Source organism: Lentinus tigrinus, assembly GCF_003813185.1.
Source record: "Lentinus tigrinus ALCF2SS1-7 unplaced genomic scaffold L226scaffold_13, whole genome shotgun sequence".
Classification (NCBI taxonomy): Eukaryota; Fungi; Basidiomycota; class Agaricomycetes; order Polyporales; family Polyporaceae; genus Lentinus; species Lentinus tigrinus.
Window position 1 is genome coordinate 395,077 of NW_027137922.1, and position 21,132 is coordinate 416,208.

General features: G+C 55.8%; 8 protein-coding genes and 1 non-coding gene across 9 annotated transcripts; 5 read left to right on the top strand and 4 right to left on the bottom strand.

Moving 5' to 3' along the window:
• Positions 1-91: 91 nt before the first annotated feature.
• On the bottom strand, positions 92-1,910 carry L226DRAFT_76414 (uncharacterized protein). The gene is made up of 6 exons (XM_067687223.1): positions 1,631-1,910; positions 1,165-1,579; positions 1,021-1,110; positions 817-957; positions 650-763; positions 92-594 (listed from the first exon to the last, which is right to left on the bottom strand). Exons 2-6 carry the CDS (start codon positions 1,525-1,527, stop codon positions 295-297), a joined length of 1,008 nt encoding a protein of 335 aa, XP_067535081.1. The 5' UTR covers positions 1,528-1,579; positions 1,631-1,910; the 3' UTR covers positions 92-294.
• Positions 106-179, top strand: L226DRAFT_t127. The gene has a single exon. It is a non-coding gene; the product is annotated as a tRNA-Ile (tRNA).
• A 332-nt stretch (positions 1,911-2,242) lies between the features above and the next one.
• On the bottom strand, positions 2,243-3,708 carry L226DRAFT_571394 (uncharacterized protein; the record flags this gene model as incomplete). Its single annotated transcript, XM_067684548.1, has 5 exons — positions 2,243-2,830; positions 2,886-2,977; positions 3,030-3,363; positions 3,423-3,589; positions 3,648-3,708. 5 exons carry the CDS (start codon positions 3,706-3,708, stop codon positions 2,243-2,245), a joined length of 1,242 nt encoding a protein of 413 aa, XP_067535082.1.
• Positions 3,709-5,177: 1,469 nt separating this feature from the next.
• On the bottom strand, positions 5,178-7,495 carry L226DRAFT_487281 (peptidase S10 serine carboxypeptidase; the record flags this gene model as incomplete). The annotated part of the gene is made up of 12 exons (XM_067677189.1): positions 7,174-7,495; positions 6,926-7,011; positions 6,835-6,861; positions 6,739-6,780; positions 6,585-6,684; positions 6,380-6,533; positions 6,192-6,316; positions 6,049-6,142; positions 5,868-5,985; positions 5,779-5,804; positions 5,290-5,721; positions 5,178-5,249 (listed from the first exon to the last, which is right to left on the bottom strand). Exons 1-12 carry the CDS (start codon positions 7,446-7,448, stop codon positions 5,178-5,180), a joined length of 1,551 nt encoding a protein of 516 aa, XP_067535083.1. The 5' UTR covers positions 7,449-7,495.
• Positions 7,496-7,607: 112 nt separating this feature from the next.
• L226DRAFT_487282 (Nop-domain-containing protein) lies at positions 7,608-9,868 on the top strand (the record flags this gene model as incomplete). The annotated part of the gene is made up of 9 exons (XM_067677190.1): positions 7,608-7,793; positions 7,904-8,073; positions 8,126-8,282; positions 8,355-8,463; positions 8,519-8,600; positions 8,656-9,050; positions 9,101-9,142; positions 9,195-9,689; positions 9,746-9,868. Exons 1-9 carry the CDS (start codon positions 7,675-7,677, stop codon positions 9,866-9,868), a joined length of 1,692 nt encoding a protein of 563 aa, XP_067535084.1. The 5' UTR covers positions 7,608-7,674.
• Positions 9,869-10,049: 181 nt separating this feature from the next.
• Positions 10,050-11,540, top strand: L226DRAFT_535391 (uncharacterized protein). The gene is made up of 6 exons (XM_067680898.1): positions 10,050-10,123; positions 10,186-10,583; positions 10,654-10,746; positions 10,801-10,959; positions 11,016-11,090; positions 11,151-11,540. Exons 2-6 carry the CDS (start codon positions 10,437-10,439, stop codon positions 11,442-11,444), a joined length of 768 nt encoding a protein of 255 aa, XP_067535085.1. The 5' UTR covers positions 10,050-10,123; positions 10,186-10,436; the 3' UTR covers positions 11,445-11,540.
• A 2,906-nt stretch (positions 11,541-14,446) lies between these two features.
• Positions 14,447-14,980, top strand: L226DRAFT_571398 (uncharacterized protein; the record flags this gene model as incomplete). The annotated part of the gene is made up of 4 exons (XM_067684549.1): positions 14,447-14,485; positions 14,552-14,623; positions 14,676-14,825; positions 14,900-14,980. The coding sequence occupies 4 exons, from the start codon at positions 14,447-14,449 to the stop codon at positions 14,978-14,980; spliced, it is 342 nt and encodes a 113-aa protein (XP_067535086.1).
• Positions 14,981-16,102: 1,122 nt separating this feature from the next.
• L226DRAFT_535396 (Isochorismatase hydrolase) lies at positions 16,103-17,330 on the bottom strand. Its single transcript, XM_067680899.1, has 6 exons — positions 17,025-17,330; positions 16,884-16,948; positions 16,783-16,825; positions 16,558-16,712; positions 16,321-16,498; positions 16,103-16,258 (listed from the first exon to the last, which is right to left on the bottom strand). Exons 1-6 carry the CDS (start codon positions 17,092-17,094, stop codon positions 16,149-16,151), a joined length of 621 nt encoding a protein of 206 aa, XP_067535087.1. The 5' UTR covers positions 17,095-17,330; the 3' UTR covers positions 16,103-16,148.
• Positions 17,331-17,648: 318 nt separating this feature from the next.
• L226DRAFT_463397 (uncharacterized protein) lies at positions 17,649-21,130 on the top strand (the record flags this gene model as incomplete). Its single annotated transcript, XM_067675789.1, has 3 exons — positions 17,649-17,699; positions 17,915-18,341; positions 18,393-21,130. The coding sequence occupies 3 exons, from the start codon at positions 17,649-17,651 to the stop codon at positions 21,128-21,130; spliced, it is 3,216 nt and encodes a 1,071-aa protein (XP_067535088.1).
• Between the last annotated feature and the right edge of the window lie 2 nt (positions 21,131-21,132).

The window sequence follows — 21,132 nt, forward strand, 5'->3', positions numbered from 1 at the left end:
TGTCCCAGCCACTTCACGCCGAGGCCATCGTGGCGCGCACCCGGCTCTCAACAATAGACGCTACTGCAAGACGCTGCTATAATTTGTTATTGCCTTTGGTTGTATGGCCGGCTAGCTCAGTTGGTTAGAGCGTGGTGCTAATAACGCCAAGGTCGTCGGTTCGATCCCGGCGTTGGCCAGAGTTTTTGTTGATTCAGTATTTTACAAGCTCCAACTCCTCTTGTTGGTCGTCCCGAGATACATCGGCTGGTATGCAAAAGGTTTCAATCATGTTGCTTCGTTCATAACTCTTTCTTACATAGTATTGACTCGGAAGCTGGGCCGGAGGGCATCACACACTAACTTGGACACAAAAGCATCTACGCTGACTTCACGTCGGAGGAACGTCTCCTGATCAGCGACAGTCCATTGAGCCATTATCTGCAAACGCGCCTGACTGCTCAGCCCTGCAGACACAAATCGGTCGGTGAGGGCACCGAGTTGCAGAGGAAGTGTCTGCAAGAACATTTCGACCTCCTTCCTGCCCCTGAACGTCATGGATGCATGGTCAGCACCGCGGTCGCGGTCGCTTGACTCAACATGGAGAGTTTGAGTCTACACGACGGAGGTCAGCGGGACAAAAATGCAGGGAGCTTGTTCAGACTCATACAGTAGGCAAGCCTTGGGAAGGATAGCACGGCGGTCTGCTGGGAAGTGTAGTTGGAACGGTCGTCTGTGAGCCGGGCGATCGTGGATAGGTTGAGGAGGGAACACCACAGCCGATCTATCTCGTAGACGTGAACCTGCTTGCTATCTTGCTAGCGAATGATCACTCACTGGCACCCGCACCTTCCTGCGAGCACTTACTCTACCCTCCCGCCGGGCTTCAGTTCGGAAACGGCAGTGCGACTGATAAGCGTAGTATAGAATTGGCCACTTGTTGGCATATTTCAGAAAGACTGGATACGACGCGATCACCTGGAGACAACGCGGCGTGAATAAAAGAAAGGTCCATAGGGAAATTCCGTAAGCCTAACTCACAGTGAAGACTATACGCCTTGCCGTCGCCTTCTGCTGACTCCATGCGAGTTGCACATCGAGTTCCTTGCGTACTAGCTCTCGTATAAATAGCTGTCAAGGTCGCTAAGCACCAGCACATTATGACCCAGATTCACACCTGCGTACCTTCGCGGCTTCGTAGTCGTCACGGTGGGGTTCCCGGATATATCCTCCGTAGGCCCGTAACGTGCCATTCGGTGGTTCCGGTATCAATTGATGGGCAGGACTCCCAGTCTGAGAGCTGGGAGGGACAAATGATTGGGAAGAATTGGGCGACTTGAAAGGTGAAGGGGTGAAATGGGGGCTGGTAGGAGAGCCGGACTTGGCATTCACAAATGTTTGCGAAGTCGACGGTGTGCTGAGGGAATCAAACGGCGAGTTACGCTCTGAAGCGAGGGACGTGAACATAGTGTGAGACGAGCAAGGACAAGTACTTAGATACACCTGGGAAAGGCCTGAGTGTTGCGCCAGCTTGCTTGAAAAAGCCATGGCACAAGGCGAGCGACGTTACTTATGGCACGTCGCGCTGCTCCATGATCATCTATGTATACACGTCAGTCAGAAAGCTACGTAGCGGCATGCGAGAGCGCACCATATTGAGCCTACACGGAGTATGCAGCGGATCATTGTTGAGTACATGAGTTCCGGACATCTCATAACCTAGTGAAGATCATCGTCGCTATGTGGCGTGTCGAGTCAATCCAGAAGACTGCAGGGCGGATCACATACGGGACTCTAATGCGGCAATCACAGCGATCAGTACTGCTTGAAGGTGCTTACCAGCGAAGAGGCCCAAGCCAGAAGAGGGCAACACCTCGGACCACATCGCACAGCGGCGACTGCAGGCACATTCGTGACGGGCGAAGAATCGGGTCAAGGTCAAGTACTAGTGTACCATACATGAACAAGAGGTACATAAGTGGACCAATCTCGAATCCCTCTCGTCGAAGCAGCAGATGGCAGTGTAGATCGTAGAGCAAGAAAAGCGAACGAAAAAATTAGAACAAAAGCAAACCAGTATGCCTAGAAGACGCCTATCTATCAAAAGCCTGCGCTTGATAGCGTGAGTGAGGTAGTAGAGAGTCCTTGGGGTGGAGAGTCCATGTCCATGAGTGTCCGCGTCGCTAACCCCTATACACAGTGAACGTCCGTCTGTGCGCGCCGCCCTACAACAGCGAACGAAAGAGGATAACTTAGTGCGAATTTAAGACTGCCAGCCGTCAATGGTGATGGCGCCCATCGAACCGGTCGCGATGTTGCGCGTGCCCGGCGACTCAACGACGGTCATGTCAGACTCCGTCGCGGCGCCGGTGGGGGCCGCAGCACCCGCAGAGAAAGAGGCTGAACTACCTGAGACAGCCACAGCGCCGTCCGTCGCGGACGCGGCAGCAGCGGAGTCGGTGGCAGATGCAGCAGCAGCAGAGTCGGTCGGTGCGGCAGCGTTCACTGACGATGCGCTCGCGATGATCGAACTTGCTTCCGAGGGAGAGATCGTGGTGGTCGACACGTCAGTGCTGCTGCCGTTCGAGCTGTTGTTGCTGTCGCTGGAGCCAGCGGAGAGGGCGAGCTGCGAGAGTTGCTGCTTCTGGGTGTCGATGAAGGCCATGGTCGGGCCGGCAAGGACGGCCTGGGTCGCACGATCGCGAACGTTGTTGTTCAGGGGCTGGTTGTCAGCGGTGATGAAGAGACCGACGGGGCCCTCGACACCCTGAGGAACGATGCACTGGTCGAGAGGCAGAGAGATTGAAGTGGGCATGCCACCGACGAGCATCTGGCAGAACAGAGTCGAGGTCTGCGCAGACAGCATTAGTCAGCTGCCGAACGAACACAGGGTAAGAATGACATACGTCAACGGAGCCGTTGAGAGCGGGAGAGGAGAACGTCAGGAGCGTTCCGGGCTGAGCAGCACCGGTGTTCGTGATGGTAAGTGGCTGGTTGGCTAGAGACTCGTTGAGCGATGTCCCACAACGGATGCGAGACCTGAAACGTACCAGGAACGCCGAGGTCGCAGCCGGAGATGAACGCGCCTGCGATCGCAAGGACCTCATTGGGAAGGAACCCGACATCAAAGGCCTGGGGGATCGAGGCACCGTTGCTGAGGACGTTGAGGATCGTTTGGTGACGGGCTTCCACAGTCAAAATCGAGCCTGCCGCGGTAAGGAGCACGGGGTCGTCGATGAGGTGAGCAGCTCCCAGATACGCAGACACGCCCAAGTTCTCTACCACACGCGCCGTCGCGGCCATCGTTGGGACATCGTTAAGAGCGTTGCCAAAGTTGAATGAGCAGTTCGATATGGGGGAGTCGCCGAGGGATTGGATGGTAGCCTAATCGGGCACGCAGACAAATGAGAGACGTATCACGAACTCCGCATGAAGGTGCTTACCTCGAGCGCGGTTTGGTGTGCCGCCTCATCAGCCTGGATCTGGGTGAACTGCTCGACGGGGACCTGTGCAGAGACGAAGCCGGCAGCAGTGAAGTCTGAGGCCTGGAACTTCTGCAGTGCCTGCTGGTAGAACTGCGACTCGAACTGCTCGAGGACGTCCGCGAACTCTGAAGGCCGCAACGAGTTTGAGCGCCAGGACAAAGAAAGACGGTAGGACAGACTCACTAAGGACAAGGAGGTTGGTGGCCGTGTCCCGCTTGACAGGAGCAGGGGCACCGAGGACCATCAAGGGGGCCGCGAAGGCGAGAAGAGAGGCGAACGAAGGCATAATGAAACGCTGGATTGCTTACTGCCGGAGTCTGAAAGCCTGCTGGAGGACGAGTTGGGCGATGCCGAAACGAATGGAAGTGGTCCAGGGGCGCTACCGGGCAGCCCGAAGTGACTGGAGAGTTTGGGCGAGGTCAGCGAACGTTGGTCGCTGGGGAGCCCGAGAGACGTACCTTGAGCACCGAAAAAAGGCGGAGGAAGGAAGGGAGGGGGGGATGGAGGGACGAAACGGGCGGTCGGTGGCCTTTTACGGGCGGACTGCTGATTTGCTGCTGCTCCCATACCGTACTCCTGGTCCGGGGAAACCGGCAGATTGCTTATCCCCATAGTAACGCCTCGACATCTGTATCTCCCCTTTCTCAGCACGTCCTCCTCCTCTCACCAATCGACAGCCATGTCTACCCTGCATGGTCGATCGACAGGCCTCTCCGGCGAGGACACGCTCAGGACTTCATCTTATGTTCTTCCGAGGGAGGGGGAGGACACGGCCCTGGGCGCGGGAAGCTGGAACTCCTGCACTGACATACATATCAATGTTCACTGATTGCGGCCAATGAGCACACGCACTGCATACCAGGGAACCGGCTCACAGAACAAACGCCTCGACGGGCGCAATACAACACTTTCGGATTGATCAAAACGTCAGCCCAACGACCCCTCTGCAAATCATATCACAAGCTGCGCTCGCGAAGTCAGAGATGCTCGTAATTATAGACACCGCAAAGCAAACTTAGCACGCCGCCCGTGCGCACTCTGCATGTTCACCTTCGTATCCGGACACACTCGTCAGAAGACACGCCAGACCGCCCATGATGGCGAGCAGCCCGAGATGATCACGGTGAGCACCCGCTTCCGCTCTATCGTTTCGGTGTTCTTATCCCGCGCTCAACACCCGTCGCCCAGCGTCACCCCATTGCATGCTGTTCCTGAACTCCGTCCACAAGCGCCGGCTGCTCTGAGCGGTACCACCACATGGTAACCAATCGCATCGCGCGAGCATAAGTCGCCTAGTCTGGTGATCTCGACGTGCACATCATGATATGAACTGCCAGAACTTCCACCGCTGGGGCAGAGTTCCTGGCGCTGCTTGGCGCACCGCACGAAACAGCTGGGTCGAAGAGACGGGAAAGATGGCGGGTGACAAACTGTGACAAAGGATGCCAGTCCGACCCGGACCCACGGACTGGCACCCGAATGGAGCCACTCGTTGAGGCGCACGAGGTTGGGGAAGCCGTGCCGGGATTTTCTCGCGATAGACCTTGTCCGAGGTACCCGAGACTCTCACGATTGGCTCGCGATGAGCCCGTTGCCAGCCATGAGTTATTGCACGCTCCCAGGTGAAGGACCTTCGGTATTCGATGGGTATCTCGGATATTCGTGTGCGCAGTGCACCCCGGACATGTACGACATTCTCTTGGCCTGTGTACGCTACAGGTCTTCCTGAGCAAGCCAACGAGAAACCATGGCCTGGGCTTCTGCCGGCTTGTCGAACGGTACGTGCTAATCGGAAGTCGTGTCAGTCTGCAACGCTCAATGTCACAAAGAATATAAGTGTACTTATCATATGTCCAGCGCCGCGCACTGTGGCAAACGTCAACGGTCCGGCAGTCTTGACCTCCCCTGCCTTGTGCCCGTCAATCATCCAGTCGCGGAAGGTCTGAGACTTGTACAGCTCCGCGCCCGTCCAATCGAGCTTATTCAGCCACAGTCTGGTCGCGGGCCAAGAACACTGCCAATCATGCGTGCCGGAGTATATCAGCGTCCGCACGCCACGTTCCAGGAGACCTGCGATGTAGAACTGAGACGGGACGGCGTATTTGTCCAGTCTGTCGTTGAAATTCCGTCCAACACCTGAGCTGCAGGAGCTGAAGTTCCCCGGGGACTCGACGCCAAGGAGCGCCCGCACCGAGGGATCGTCGAGGTAAGACTTGATGGCGCCGACCTCCAGGTAGCATAGATCACCGAGGCAGGGCTGAAACATTTATATCAAGCTTAGAGGCTCCATAAAGGAGTGGCGAGGACTACACACCTTAGTGACATCATAAAAGTTGCGCCCTGCATTGCATCTTCATCAGCACAGTGCTCCAGAACTCTGTTCGTATAATCCTGAGGACGTACCACTGTTCTCGAAGTAAGAGCTCACTTCCGCCTCGCAAAAGCTCACAGCAGCTCTGCAGTTGATCGCGTCAAATATGTCGACGCAGCTCTCGCGTATCGCCTTCTCGCAGCGTGGAAGCTATAGAGCGCACATCAGCACGGATAAGTCTATCACGAGCCTCGGGCAACTCGGGCAGCCTACCGCGGTCATTTGACGGACGCAAGTGCTGATTTTCTGGAACGGTACCTCCAATGACGCAGTGGTGCATTCGACCTCATGCCGACCTCGCCAGGTCCTATTGATTTTTGTCTTAGACGTGATAAACAGCAAACTGTTGAACGTACATTGAGATGTCAACTATTCCGTTGCCAATCAGGACGCTGGTCAAGTTGAGCGTGTCCCTGCCCTCTTCTCTCGTCAACTGGTTCTGGTCGTATACATAGCTCGCGAAGGCCGGCAAGTATCGTCCCTGTTGACAGTGTTGGCAGGACAAATCAGTTTCTATTCTCAGAGTGTAGCGGAGGAGACTAACACCGTATGACTCTCCGGCCAAGTGCAGAGGACGCCCCTTGAATTGAGAGAAGGTCTCGAAGAATATAGTCAAGAATGCGTGGACATTCTTCGCGGCATCCTCAGTGGTCTCGACAGTTTCACCGTAGTCCGCGTAAGAGAAACCGACACCAACGCTGCGTGTTGGTCAGCTTCTCGAGTGAGCGAGCAAGCGACGAGCTACTTACGGCTGGTCAAGAAAGAATATGTTCGTCTCTGCATTCCACGAGTACGGGTTCCAGGTGGTTCCGTTGCTGGAGGTGTTCTTCATATCAATCTGACAGGGACCTGGCGGACGAACGTAAGTAGCCGAAAGACAATCAAGTCGGTGAGGATCCATACCGAGCTCCATCAGAAGGCCCATCGAGGACGAACATCCGGGTCCTGTTCGAGCACTATGAGCCACCGTTGTATGAACTCTGCACAAAAACTACATGCCTCCATTGATCCACATCATGACATCGTCTGGGCTCGTTGTGAGTGCGTCAGCAGGGCGCATATATAGGCTATGCTGCGTTCATGGACTAACCCGAGTCAGGATCGCGTCGGCTCTCGAAGAAGTAGAAGAACAAGTGCTTGGCTCCATCGTCCACATCCAAATAACCCGTGTACACGCTGCAAAGCGTTCATGGTTAGTTCAATCGTTGCTTGGCTCCATGATGAACCACTTTGAGGAAAGTTGCAGCTTGCACAGGGCCAGTCGTCACGTCTAAGGCACCTGCTGCGAGACCCAAGGACGAAGTGCTCGCATATGAAGAGTCCAGCATATGAACTTACTTCACAGTAGGGTCACAAAATTCGCTCTTCTTGATGCGCACTTGATGGGCAGGGAACTTGGGGTGCGTCAATGCCAAGAACGCGTCCCGGGAAGTGATAGAGCTCAAAGAACGTGTCGAGACGTTGGCTGGAAGAGATACGGTACCGACAGGTCGAATGCCCGCGCCGACGTCGAAGGTAACCTGTTTGGCACTAGCTACGGCGCCGAGAGCTACTGCTGCCCAGACTGCCAATGCCTTGAACATAGTGGTAGATAACGAAGTCGAACCGGACATGATAATGATTCCCAAGGTCTAAACATGGCCGAGCGGACGATGCGGTGGTCGCGGAGAAGGCGCGCCGGTAGTAAGCGCCGAGGTGGCTGCTTGCCACGGGCGCTTCCCACAAAATTTCGGCACGCGGAACGTTTGGGTCTGATCTGCTTTGGTCTTCGTTTCCTTCCGCCCACCGTCTGGGGTTATCTGTCTTCATTTTCACTTCTGGTGGCTGGGAGACGACAAAATGCTCGTTCTTTACGAGACTGCACTTGGCTTCTGTCTGTTCAAGCTCACGGACGAAGGAAAATTGGAGAGTGAGAATGTCTACGAGGACTTCGAGACACCGGAAAAGGCGAGCAAGCTGTGAGTACATGACCAGGATGAGCGGATGTCATCCTCCAACTCACAATGTGTTCGTGTTCGTGTTCGTGTGTCTTTTTGCTTGCACTCTGCCCCATGAACGACGCACCTAGGCTCAAGCTCAAGGCCATCCACCGGTTCACCTCCACCGCAATGGCTGTAGAAGAAATCACAGCTTTGCAAGACCAGAAGCTCACCAAGTCACTGAAGAAGTTCTTGTCGGATGAAATTGTCGACAAGGGGAAGAGCAAGGAAAAGTTGGCGGTATTTGACTCCGGGTTCGGTATGTGACTACCCTTCGCGAGCGCACCCTAGTCCTCACAACGAGCGTATAGGCAAGGTCATCAAGCACAAGCTCGGCGTGAAAGTTGTCTCTCCAAAAATGACGGAACTATTCCATGGCATTCGTTCTCAGTTGACGGCACTTCTTGACGGCTTGGACCCGAAGGACCTTGCGACCATGAGCTTGGGCTTGAGTCATTCATTATCACGGTACGTCTCCGCTGGGCGTGAGCTTGCTACAGGCAGTAGCTTGTGTTGGGTCATGTCTAATTCGTGAGATAGATTCAAGCTCAAGTTCTCGCCTGACAAGGTCGACACCATGATCGTTCAGGCAATTGCGCTGTTGGATGACCTTGACAAGGAGATCAACATCTACGCAATGCGTGTGAAGGTCGGGTTTACGCCGTCACAATGAGTCTTGTGTGCTGACTTTCAGAGTCATGCAGGAGTGGTATGGTTGGCACTTCCCCGAGATGGCGAAAATCATCGTCGACAACATTGCGTACGCTAAGGTCATCAAGGCAATGGGTAAGAAGCATTCGCTTCACTGAGGTTGCCTACCTCCATCTGACGACATATGTAGGTTTCCGAACAAACGCGGTTTCGACCGACTTCGCTGCTATCCTCCCCGAGGACCTCGAGGCAACGCTCAAGGCGGCTGCCGTCATCTCCATGGGTACAGACATTTCTGAGTCCGACATGGCCCACATCAACTCGCTATGTGACCAGGTTATCTCCATATCCACCTACCGTGCGCAGCTCGCAGAATACCTCAAGAACCGCATGAATGCGATTGCACCCAACTTGACCGCTCTGGTCGGCGACCTCGTTGGCGCACGCCTCATCAGCCATGCAGGTAGCTTGCTCAACCTCGCGAAGCACCCAGCAAGTACCATTCAGATCCTTGGTGCCGAGAAGGCGCTGTTCCGTGCTTTGAAGACGAAGCACGACACCCCGAAGTACGGTCTCATCTATCACGTATGTTCTTCCACCGCACTCGCAGAGTGTTTGCCCTAACGGCCTCGCAGGCATCCCTCATTGGCCAGGCACCACCAAAACTCAAGGGCAAGGTGAGTCATCCTCCGGGCATGCAATCGAAGCTGGTCCTCAGGCCTCTATCAGATGGCCCGTATGGTCGCGACCAAAGCCGCACTGTCTATCCGTGTCGACGCACTCTCAGATGCCGATGACAAGTCAGAGGCCCAGGCGCCCTCAATAGGTATGGAGAACCGCGCCAAGCTCGAGGCGCGGTTGCACAGTCTGGAGCAGCAGGGCGACGCAACGACGGTACGGTCTGCGTTTGCGGGCAAGAAGCAGGCTCGATTCGAGATGACGGGCGAGACGAAGACGTACAACACCGCAGCAGACGCGGTCGACCTCATGCCCACACAGCGCGAGCCGATGGAGGCGGCTGTGAAGGCCGTGCAGGATGTGAAGGCGGAGAAGAAGAAGGCGAAGGAGGAGCGCAAGGCGAAGAAGCGGGCGGAGAAGGAGGAGATCGCGGAGGGTCTCGAGGAGGCACGGATGGACCTCGACGGCGAGGAGGAGAGCAAGGAGAGCAAGAAGGAGAAGAAGCGGAAGCGGAGAGAGAGCGAGGCAATGGATGTCGACGCCGAGGTGAGTGGCCGTGTTCGGTTGTGTATGGCGTGTGACGGGGCTGACGGTGTGTGTAGCCACGGGAGGAGACAGAGGAGGAGCGCAAGACACGGAAGAAGGCAAAGAAGGCGGAGAAGGCCGCAGCAGCAGCAGGGGACGGTGACGCGTCGAAGAAGAAGAAGAAAAAGTCAGAAGCATAGTGCTTTCTGGGCCACTCTGTCGCATTGTTTTGTGTTGTATTCTCCTGCATATAGTATCAGCATCTCATCTTGCTTCTCATCTTCGTTGGGACGCCGATGCCTTGTTTAGGCTACCTGGGACGTGTTGCTGCGTGGTGAGTTGCTGGACCTGCAAGGGCTGATAAAAGATGTTCAACAGGTCAAGCCACTGTCCTTCACTCTGCTGCGTGAAAGTTATAGTGCTATGTCTGGACCATTGGATGTATCTGCCATAGGGTGAGCACTGAGGATTGCTTAAAGGTCGACGGACAGCACTAATGGAGTGGTCTTCCCTCAAGTGATTTCTCGAGCTCAACGAGTGGACTGAGGCATTCACGCCACCAAACCTGCTCCCGCCAGCTCTTTTAGACTCCATGTGTCACTACGTCCTAGTCCGGATTCCACCGTCAACACATCGGGGGTGAAATGGGCAGTGTGTATATAGCAGTGACGGACAACGACGCATGAAACTTGCCACCCCAAGGACTCCTCTTGGTCAATGGTGACCGTATTCCAACTCCAACTCCAAGTCACGTCGATAAGTACACACATGGTGGCTGCCTCAGCGCTATATGTCTTTCCTGCAACCACATCGGACGATTCACGCACCATGATCGCGGAGCCTCCGTACCGATTATCGCGCTCTTACGCGGGATATATAGATCCTCAGGATGTGAATGACTGGGTTGCGGTCAAGGTAATGCATGCATCCGTACACAATACCAGCAATCGACCCGTGTTAACCTTGAGGGCACCTCCACGTACAGATTCTCATCAGAGACATCCTGCCGATGAAACTTGACCTCAAGCTCTCATGGAGCCAGCAAGAACTCTCGCGCAAACGCGACCTGGTGTCTACTGTATGCACTTGAGTTGCCCGCATATTCTCAAGCTGACCCGCTCGGTCTCGTCAGGTACTGTCGTCTTATCCCGCCTTCAAGAAATACGAAGCCAATTGGCCGGTTCTATATTACTGCTACCAGCATCTTGGCAAATCGCGCTTGTACCGAGGGGAAGGTGCTAAGAACCGACCCAACAACAGCACGACAAGTGGTATATGCCACCGGGTCAATGTGCGAGTTCCGCACACAAATATATTCCACTCGATGCTGAAGACAGACGTTCGTAGATACGTCGCAGCCAGTCGGTGCTTTCGACAGCAACGGCAATGACGTTAGATCGCATTTCACCTGTTCCTACAGCCGTGAGTGGCACTGTCTTTTATTTGTTCCCTGCATCAGTAAACTCACGCTCTGCTTCGCAGGCATCCACATCAGCTCCATCCAGCGATGTCTCCCCTCGCTACGCCCAGATGATGAGAGGGGAGGAGGAAGTGACGACCTTTTTGCAATCCATCGGCGGGACGTTTGACTCGAGCAAGTTCTTGGACCGCTTCGTGACTGCGGGGGTCAACAGCGGTGCGCGGCTGAAGGATGTGGCGAAGTGGGGTGTAGTGGACAGGGATATGTTCTTGCGATGCGAGGTCAGGCTGAACGCGTTCGAGTGCAAACTGGTTAGCGACGCGTTACAGCGAATGGTGTCGGATACCCAGGAGTAGAAGTTGCGGTCTCGACGAGTTGGATGCTCTCATCAATGTCATACGCTTCGGTATCAATAAAGACGGTTCGCCTACAACCGAGAGTCCGGTTGCCCTGCATTTACTTTTGAGGAAAATATGAGATGCGGCATCTAACCGGGGAGAGTGGTTAGGAAGGCTGCACATTGTGGGGACGAAGGCTGCGAACGCACTTGTTGAAGTTGTTGCTTGGTAGAGGTGACCGATAGCCGGACACCTTGTTGATTTGAATCACAAAAGGGAAATGCATATCATGCCTAGTAAATGACAGGCACCACAATTGAGGCGGATGTAGTCACAGTATGCCACAATGCAGTCAGGTTCTCGGGTGGTCAGGATGAACAACAATCGGTGGCTCAGGGGTAACCGGTGCGTTGGCGGGCCAACCGCACGATTCACGTCGGACAAGGGAGGGGGAAGAATTCATAGCATTGGGGAATATGGTGACTCCGAGGTATTCTGATTGTAGAACGACCATATATGATATCGCACCTGAGGCCTGCTCAACCGAGACCACATCCCCAACTTCTGGCTAGCCGCATCGTTCCAGCTCACTCCAATGGTAGTGGTTGAGATATCGACGGACGTAACGAGGCAGGATGCTCATCTCTTGACGACCCCGTTGAGCGGCCGGGAGAACCTCGTATAGAGGACGAATGGGGATTACTGGGAGATGCGATTTTTGAACCAAATGCGGATGTGGCGGGACGGGACTCGGAAGGCAGTCAGGGGGGGCACAAAGTTGCAAGAAGTACTCACGAAGATAGCACGACTACACGAAGAGCCATGAAACCTTAGAGGTATTCTCAGAGCAGTAGGCACCGCAGACAGTCGGCCATGAACTTGAGTGGATACGTCGTTGCGTTGAGGCGTAATGGATGCAGATAGAGTTGACTTCATTGTTGTGAAAAGTTGGTTGAACGTGTCCATTCCAAGGTCCGCGAAACTTTGAGAGGCGAGGAGAACAGATCGCCAAAAGCCGGAGCGGTCGGTGTAGACGGGTACCCGGTTGCGATCACCACGAGTATGAGAGACGTGAAGCATCGGAGTCGCGATGGATGATACGGACGAAGAACAGTTCAATGCGGTGGTTGAGTTTCGGGACACCGGGGCGTGAGGATGCGCGGGGACCGACTCCCAAATCGGCCCGTCTGTGGCTGCCCAGAGCCTCGAGGCTCGCGGAGCTGCCAGTGCCTTGTCGGGTGATTCCTCTACCCCGTACTCTCTTGTGCCTCTGGACCTCCCCAACCGCGCCGTCGCTTTGGATCTGCTCATCAACTTGCTTCATGTTCCCTGGAACCGCACAATATGTCTCTTGCGGCGACCTCGGACGATATTGCCGTACGAAACGGTTCGCTCGCCTCAAGAACGCCAGCGAACGAGATGAAGAGCCAGCGGAATTGCGGGCGGCTGCGAGAACAACGCGACCGGTCAGCCCTCAACGTCGAATGCGGCTGGCTGATCGCGCTGCCCTGACACCCTCAAACTTAAGCCATGAACGCAAATGAAAACGTGCTCACGGACATCCGGTTCATAACGGTGGCATAGACGGCTGTATGCGTCGGTCTTGCCATATGTATAGCTTAGGTATGCATTCCGTCCATGCATTTTGCGACTTCTTCCTGTGCCATCGCTCCGTTCCTTTCACGTCGAAACAACAGTATCATTGGTTACTGGATGATCGGCTCGTTTGCGGGTGTTGTCCTTGCCGCATTCTTGCTGTCTTCCGGAATTTTCGTACTTGAGGCTCACAAGCTTTGCAATTTTATACGGATTGCCAATCTTGTCTGTCGTCAATGATGCCGTTAGATTGCGCACACGATTTTAAGCGAACATTCATGAAGCATAAGTGGTGTCACGAAGTGGTTGCGATGAAGCACGGGTTGTGCAACACTAACAGTTCTAGCGCCCGTGACGTCACGCGTTATGGTAGACAGCGCGCGGACGCCAGATCCATTTGTGCCGAATGATATTGGTGGTTGAAAGTGGTGTGGATGAACATGGCATGGTCTACGAGACTGACGCATGCTCAGAGCGAAAACTATGCCCACGGACTCCGTCTGTCAGCCAGTGGCATAGTACGAGCCCCGGGGCCACGATGTACCAATCTGCTGCTCCTGCGCACTGGCAGTTTGCTCAGTGTGGGCAGGAGCAAACATCTGAGTTTATGAGGTGTCCATAGATCGCATGAGAGCAAGCGTATGGATAGGAAGGAAGGGCTACATATCCGGCCGCCGCTAGATCGCGACGAATCCGAGGAGCAGTTACAACCATTCGTGGATGGGCACAGCCTAATCACGTTCTAGTGTATGCCTTGTTCTCAATCTACCTTCCAGACTTCATGCGCCCTCTCCTCTGCAATGCCTCCAGAGCTGACGAATGGAATGCGAAAACAAGACATCCTACTACTCACCTCTTGCTGTGCCTCACGCTCAGCTCATACATGGCCTCGCGCTCTCCTCGGTCAGTAGCGCGGCGGCGCCACAGTCCTACAGATTTTCCACAGAAGCCTTCTTGAACAGATTGCCAGAGGGAGTAGCCAACAACGTTGGTAGAAGCGCAGGGAAGAACGTAGGTCAACGAGGCACGAGTCAAAGGAACGAGACGGTGATTACGGACGCTAGCGGGCGCAGCCTTTCTCGCGGGCTTTTGATGAGCTAAACGGGCCTCAAGGTCGCGCCTGGGCTCTTCCCCCGTCCTCGCGCCGTCTCCTTCTTTCATCCTCTATCTTCCTCTCCGTGATCGCATAAAATGAAACCGTCAATTCCCCCAAGCCCTGTCTGCTTTTCTCCCACTATCTCTGTCGTCCTGTCCTCCTCTTTGCTCTGGTCCGTCCGCCGTTCTATCCGCTACTTCATCTTCTACTCGTATCTCTTGTCTGTCGTAGTCTCCCTCGTAATCGATCAGCTCTCAACATGCCACCCCCTTCCAACTGTCGCCTCCCTCCCTACAGTTCAAGAAGCCTGCACAGGTTCGAACCGTACATGGCCTCCCGCCCGGCACGCAACGGCGGCTCTCTAATGGTATGTGGATCCACGTCCGTCAGAAGACCTGTAGCTGACAGCGGACGCATTTTTGCCTTCCTACAGGATACCGTTGACTACAGAACTGGGGCCGGCGGGCTGGAGACGATCATTGAAGAGCCGGAAGTCATCCGTCTGGTGAGTTGAGCAACATCCACCACCTCCGTGCCCAACCGCCGACGCGTTGCAGAAGCCAACTGTCGTCGCGACGCGCGATGAACGTCCGGATGTCGATGTCTCGAGCATGGAGCTGGACGGATCGGCGGTCGAAAACCAACATGTTGAAGCATCCCATGAGCCAGCCGCTCCAGCTGCAGCGGAGAAGAAGGGCAAGTTGGCGGTGAGTGCTGTCATGTACTGCGTGGTTCATGTGCACAGAGACACGATGCTGACGTGGTACGATGTATCTACCAGAATATGTTACTCTTTTCGTGTCGGAGGCTCCTGGCGTGGCTCGCGGTGGCCGAGTACCTCGGTGCGAAGGAGATGAAGTGAGTCTTGTGTCGTTGTCGTCTTCGTTGGCCGTCATGGCCCTTGTCCCGCCCCGCTGCTGCTGGGCCCAAAAGTCCTGGTGTGTACGCCGCTGTCATGGTATTTTTTCTTGCTGGTTCTTGGTCATACATGTGCACGCCAACTCCCGGCTTGCCGTTGCTTATCGTCTTGACTCTTGATCGCCAATGCGGCATGCCCTCTCACATACATATCACTCTCTCCTCGTTGCCGTACTGTCATAGTCATATGTACAATCCGTTGTCGTGTAACTGTAGCTATATCTTGTCGATCCCCTGGGACTCCACGTGTCTTGCATCGCTGAAAGATTACCATGTATAGAAGTATACCCTACTGGTGCCTCCCCTGTATGAGATTCGTGTATCATAATCTTGAGCCCCATAGTGCCAGCTTCTAGTTCGTAAGTACTTGTGAATAGGAGCGCATCATGACTGAGATGCCGATTATCTATCAGCGTTACAGCGAGGTGGACGATGAGCGCAAATATCTTAGGGAAAATCCAGCATGCCCGTTGACCTACGCATGAGCGTTCCGACCGACGACATGAAGACGAGCGGATGATAGGGAATTATCTAGCAAGAGGAAACAACGGAAAAGATACAGGAATCCCCGTGGACGCTAAGACACGCTCTAGGGGCCCTACCGATGACAGCGGGTGAGAGTTATACATCGAGCAGATCGGAGTGCTATTCCTGCGACTCGACGCCTGCAAAGTCTGATTTCAATAAGCGGCGCGTCAGAGAGAGGACTAAATCGGACGAACGCCTCACAAAGACGTTGAGGTGGCTCACGTGGACCGCATCTTGTACGGAACCTCCGTCGGGTGCACTTCCGGCCCCCCTGGTACGTTCGTCTGTGAAGAAGCGGAGGAGGGGTTGTTCAAGGGCAAGATGCGAGCATCCATAGCTATACACAGATCCATCCCGTACGTCCGTTTCGTCCGACGATGATCGTAGCCCTTCCAGACTGGACGAATCACTGGGCTCGATGATGCTGCATCGTCCATGCGCAATGTCCACGTTGCGTATAATGATCGAACAGCACACGGCCGTTTCTACGATAGATATGGTTGACCTTGTGAGTGATTCCGCGGCTGATCCCCCGAAGCCTCGTAATTCTGAGCAATAGATTGCTGATTCAAGACAGTATCCAGTCACAGCTTCGAATAGGAAGTAACGAGACCTTCCAAGGCCTTCGTCGTGTTGTCCCCCTCTTCTTTAATGATACGGGAGAAGAACTTGAAGTTCGGCTTGTTGGCGTCGACTACAAGGGTAACATCGTTTAGCCACCTCACAACGCTATTCGCGTCCGGCCACGGAACGTACCCTGAAGCTCAAACGCGGCGCTCTCGCTGGTGGTGATTTGAGCTCCCGCGCGCCGCATGCGCTCAATGGCGATAGGAACTTCCTCCTTACGGGTGCTCGAGACGCCGTCTGCCAAGACGTGTACGTCATATCCTTGCTCAAGTAGGTCCAGTGCGGATTGCAGAACACAGACGTGCGACTAGACACTAGCGCATCAATTCCTTGTTCCCAAACGGGACTCCAACGCATCGTACTCGCCTCGATGCCGAACAGAATGACGGACTTGAAGTCATGCTTCTTGAGTTGCTCGATCACGGGCGGTATCGCCATGGAGAACACAGTCTTCTCGTACGCTCCGAGGAAGAGGTCTCCCAACGGTGCGGTGTTGAGCTCAGGAACGGTAGACCCCAGCGCTGTTGTGCAGATGACAAGGAAGCGGGGTCAACGTGGTCGTCCATACGGACACACGGGCGACTCTCGTACCGCGCGGGTTCTGCTCGGTGACGATGACGGGCAGATCAAGGACCTGTCGGGCAAACACGCGGTCAGCGGCGGTTCCGGGCGGTTTATGGGGTGCCGCAGACTTTGGCAAGCTTGAACATCTTGGTGCCCGTGGCGACGACATGGTCGAAACCATGGACAAATGTTCCTGATGATGGTGGATTTGCATCATGTATCATGAGCCGCAGATGCAGATGGGAACAAAGACGATAGATCGGACGTACGGAACCGCGTCTGGATGTCGCAGACGAAGAGGACGGTGCGGCCTGGAATGAGCCTCGTCACTGCAGCCATGATAAGTAGGGTCGTATCGGTGGTCGGACGATGGTTCGTGAACGCAGCAGCGAACCACTGCACGGTGACCAACGACGCTAGCGTGACTGCGGGTATATCTCGGGCCGGATCCGACTCGAAGGAGCATGGACGCGTTCACGTCGGCTGTCGAGCCCTCGGTTTGCACGACTGGTCACTGCATTGCACAAAGACAAGAGACAAGCAGCTTCGGACATTCCTCGAGGCGGAGAGGAGATCTGGTCGCGAAGGGTGGATGACGAGGAATCGAAGAGCGTGAAGTGATGCCGACGGCCGAGGAGAGCCGCCACGTGTGGCCATAATAGAGGGGTCGGCAAAGGCCGGGTGGAGGAGGTGGGAGAGTATTTGCAGGGTTCGGTTCGTGCGCCTGCGTTTGCCCCAGCGTTGGCTTGCCATCTCATCCTCCTCCGGGTCGCCAGACTCAGATCCTCCTGGCTTGCTGCCGTGGTCCTGTCCTTCCTTTGGTCTCTCACTGTCCCGTCACGGAACTGTCTCTCGTTTTGTATCATCAAATAAACCCCAAACATATCGTCTCCATGGACCACGACTCGCTCACTCAGGTCGGCGTCGACGCCGAACGGATGAGGGTGCGTAGCCACATTTTCCACAGGGGCCCCAGGCGGCAGACCTATGAGCGTCGAGGACCGACTTGCCGTGCAATCGCCTCCTGAGCGCGTGCATGCACGCCCAATCACGCCCGCTCGGGTAGACCGCCTCGAACGACCTCATAGCCTGACCTTTCCCTGCCAATCTCCCCTTCTGCGCTGTCGTTAACCCAGGCTGACGTTCCTTGCGCTCACAGATGAACTCGTTTTCATTTGGCAAACCTGTGTCTCCTGTCGGCACTAACCACTCCGCTCCTCCTCGCCATTCACGCTCCCACTCTCGCAACAGCTCAGTTTCCGTTCCCATGTCTCTACCTACTCCTGTCTCTACTTCCATGAATGACTCTCCTCCCGATTCCCCCACCCGCAACTCACTTGGCGGAGCAAAACGCAATTCCCACCATCGCCGCCGCTCGTCGGTGTCTACCCGGAGGGAGTCCGCTGATTTGATGGGCGTCTCCCTCCCGAGCATCCCTATGTCCAGCTCAGAGGACAACATCAACCTCGGGGACAAGGACTCTATTCGCCGCCGTGCTCTCATGGCGTTGGAGGGGCGGGATGCGGGTGGCAGTTTCTCCGTCGAGATCCCGGAGTTGGATACTCCTAAGCGCAGCTTTGACTTTCGTACGTATAATCAACGACTCTCACGCGCCATGCCGTTAAGATGAAATATAGCTTCCAAGCCGTCGTTCCCTCCTGGAATGGGAGTTGGGTACGGTGGAGGACTCAACAGTCTCATGAGCAGCAAGCGTGACTCGAAGTTCATGGTCTCCTCGCCCTCGGTTGAGCTTGGCACTCTCGTTGAGGAGGAAGAAGAGGAAGAAGAAGAGACAAAGGCGGTCATGAGCCCGGTGCAGGAGTCGCCTCTTACGCCGTCTGCGACGATCACAGTCAACTCGCCTTCGCCCGCACCTGCACGGCCCCGCCCGGCCACCCTCAATCTTCGTCCTCTCTCGCTCACTCTCAGCAGCCCCGTTCAGGTCGAGGGAGAGTCCCTTACGCCCTCAATTACCCCCAGCCCTTCTCGCCCGGGACTCAAGTCATTGACTTTGACGTCGTCCCAGAGCACGAACTCGGGTTTCAGCAGTAACATGGCCAACAAGCGTCGGTCTCTGATTATCTCGTCTTCTCCGGCTCTCTCTCCTGCTCAGTTTGGCCGTCGTCCATCGCTTAACTTGATGACGGACAACACTGTGGCCCCGCCCCAGCCCAATCGCAGGAGCAGCATATCCTACTTCTCGAACGGAGAAGAACAGACTATGTCGGTCTATGGTTTACCCACGCCTGAGATGACGCCCACGTCCAGCAGTATTGACCGGCACCGGTCGACCTCGGTGTCAAGTTCCGGCAGCATGGACCTAGGCCAGCTTGGCATGCGACGTGGCCGCCCTCTTTCCATGAGCGAGCAGCATTTTTTATTCCAGGCGCACGAGACACTCGTTCAGCGCATCACTGATCTCGAGCGGGCGCTATCGCGCCAGTCGGGGTCACGCCCCGTCTCGTGCGCCTCCGATATCTCTTCGTCGACCGTGCCCTTGGAGCCTTCCGACGAGATGCTGCAGCTGATTGCAGACCTGAAGGCGGAACGCGATGAGCTCAAGAAGGACGTTGATGGATGGCGCACCCGCGTGGCTGATCTTCAGCACCAGATCGACATACATGCGAGGCGCGTCGAAGCTGAGCGTCGTGATGCTTGGGTCGCTAGGCAGCGCGTCGGGCTTCTCGAGGTCGAGAAGACATCACTCGAGAGGACCGTGGCCGAGAAGACTGCTCAGGCTGAAGAAGCCCAAGCGCGCTTCGACGCTGCTAACCGCGATCTCCAGGCTTCTCAGGAGCAGGTGGCGCGTCTCAACGCCGAAGTCGAGCACATGCATAGCGTCGAGGCCGAGATGACGCGCCTTCGTGCCGAACTCCTTCAAGAGCGGAGGAAGCGCGAGGACATGGAGCGCGAACTTGAGCACGCGGGCCTGCTGGACACCCCGAGGCCGTTCGATGCCACCATGCGTCCCGCTCCTATCTCCCGCACGAAGAGTCGTGGTCTCGGTTTTCGCTCCATTGACTCGGAGAGCTCGTTCACTGACGTTGAGTCTGTTGACGACGACCACCGTCCCGAGCTGAAGGCTGTCGAGGAGGTTGACGAGGACACGGACATGACTGATGACGAAGATGACGAACTTGCACGGTACGAAGACGAGGAGGAAGGCGATGACGACTTCCAGTTCACGACCTCATCGTCGTACGGGTCGGTGATGGAGTACGCACGTTCCGCGACTCCCCGTCTCTCGACCGACTCCGCGGATTCGGCGGGCTCGGCGCCCTCGCTGGTCGTCAGCCGCTCTCCATCTGCTTCGCCGTCCCCCCTCCCGTCCCCTCTTCCGTCGCCTGCGGAGTCCACGTATGCGCATGCGCACGCCCGCCGCGCCTCGCTCTCGAAGGTGTGGACTTTCCCTAGCGGCCCGGCACTGGTTCCTACTGTACCGCGCCCACGTGAAGAGATCGACCATTTCTTCGGGTGCTTGGAGGATGTTGACAACTCTCCTCCTATTGACTCGAAGCTGCACTCGGTCGAGAGTAACAAGAACATCTTCGCGCAGGCCCTTGCGGACTACGAGGACGATCTGCCCCCGTTTGTCCTCCCATCCGACGTCGGTGAGATTGTTGTTTCTCCTGAGATGGTGTCGCCGTCCAGGACTCTCGACATCGTCGTCGAGGAGGAGGAGGAAGAGGAGGAGGAAGAGGAAGAGGAGGAAGCGGAAGAAACACAGGTTGTTGACGACAGCTACGACAATGATGATGAGTTCGTTGGAGAGGTCGACGAGGGCGGCATCAAGTTCACATTCAACCCGCCGCCGTCGTATTTCATGGACTCCGACGACGCGGACACAAGCACTCCCGATCTCTCGACGACTTCCGCGTCTACGCCCGACTCTGTCAACAAGTCCGGCCCCATCTTCGAGCCCATTGACGAAGATGAGGACGACTACAGCTTCACGTTCCCTCAGATGAAGGCACAGCGTAGCGTCCCTTCTCCCTCCGGCATTCCTCGTCTACGGTCCCCTTCTCCATCTGCCGTCCCTACCCTTACTTCCTCAATATCCACGCCTCCCAAGATCGTCTCTCCTCTTCCACTCCGCATCATCACGACCCCCGCCTCTCTCTCGACGCCGCCTCCCAAGCGTGCGGCGACTGCCCCCACGTTCATCCCTCAGCCCCGCGTGCCCTCGCCATCCAGTGCCAAGGTAGCGTCGTTCATCCCGCAGCCTCAGCGTGCCCATACACTCCCGCGGCCGAGTGCCATCCCTGTCATGACCCCTCCAGCTTCCAGTAGGCTTCCCTACAACGCTCCGTTCTCGAGTATGTCTGTATCTGATTCGCTCGTGCGTTCCGCTGTTTACAGCCGACGCGGCTTCTAGGT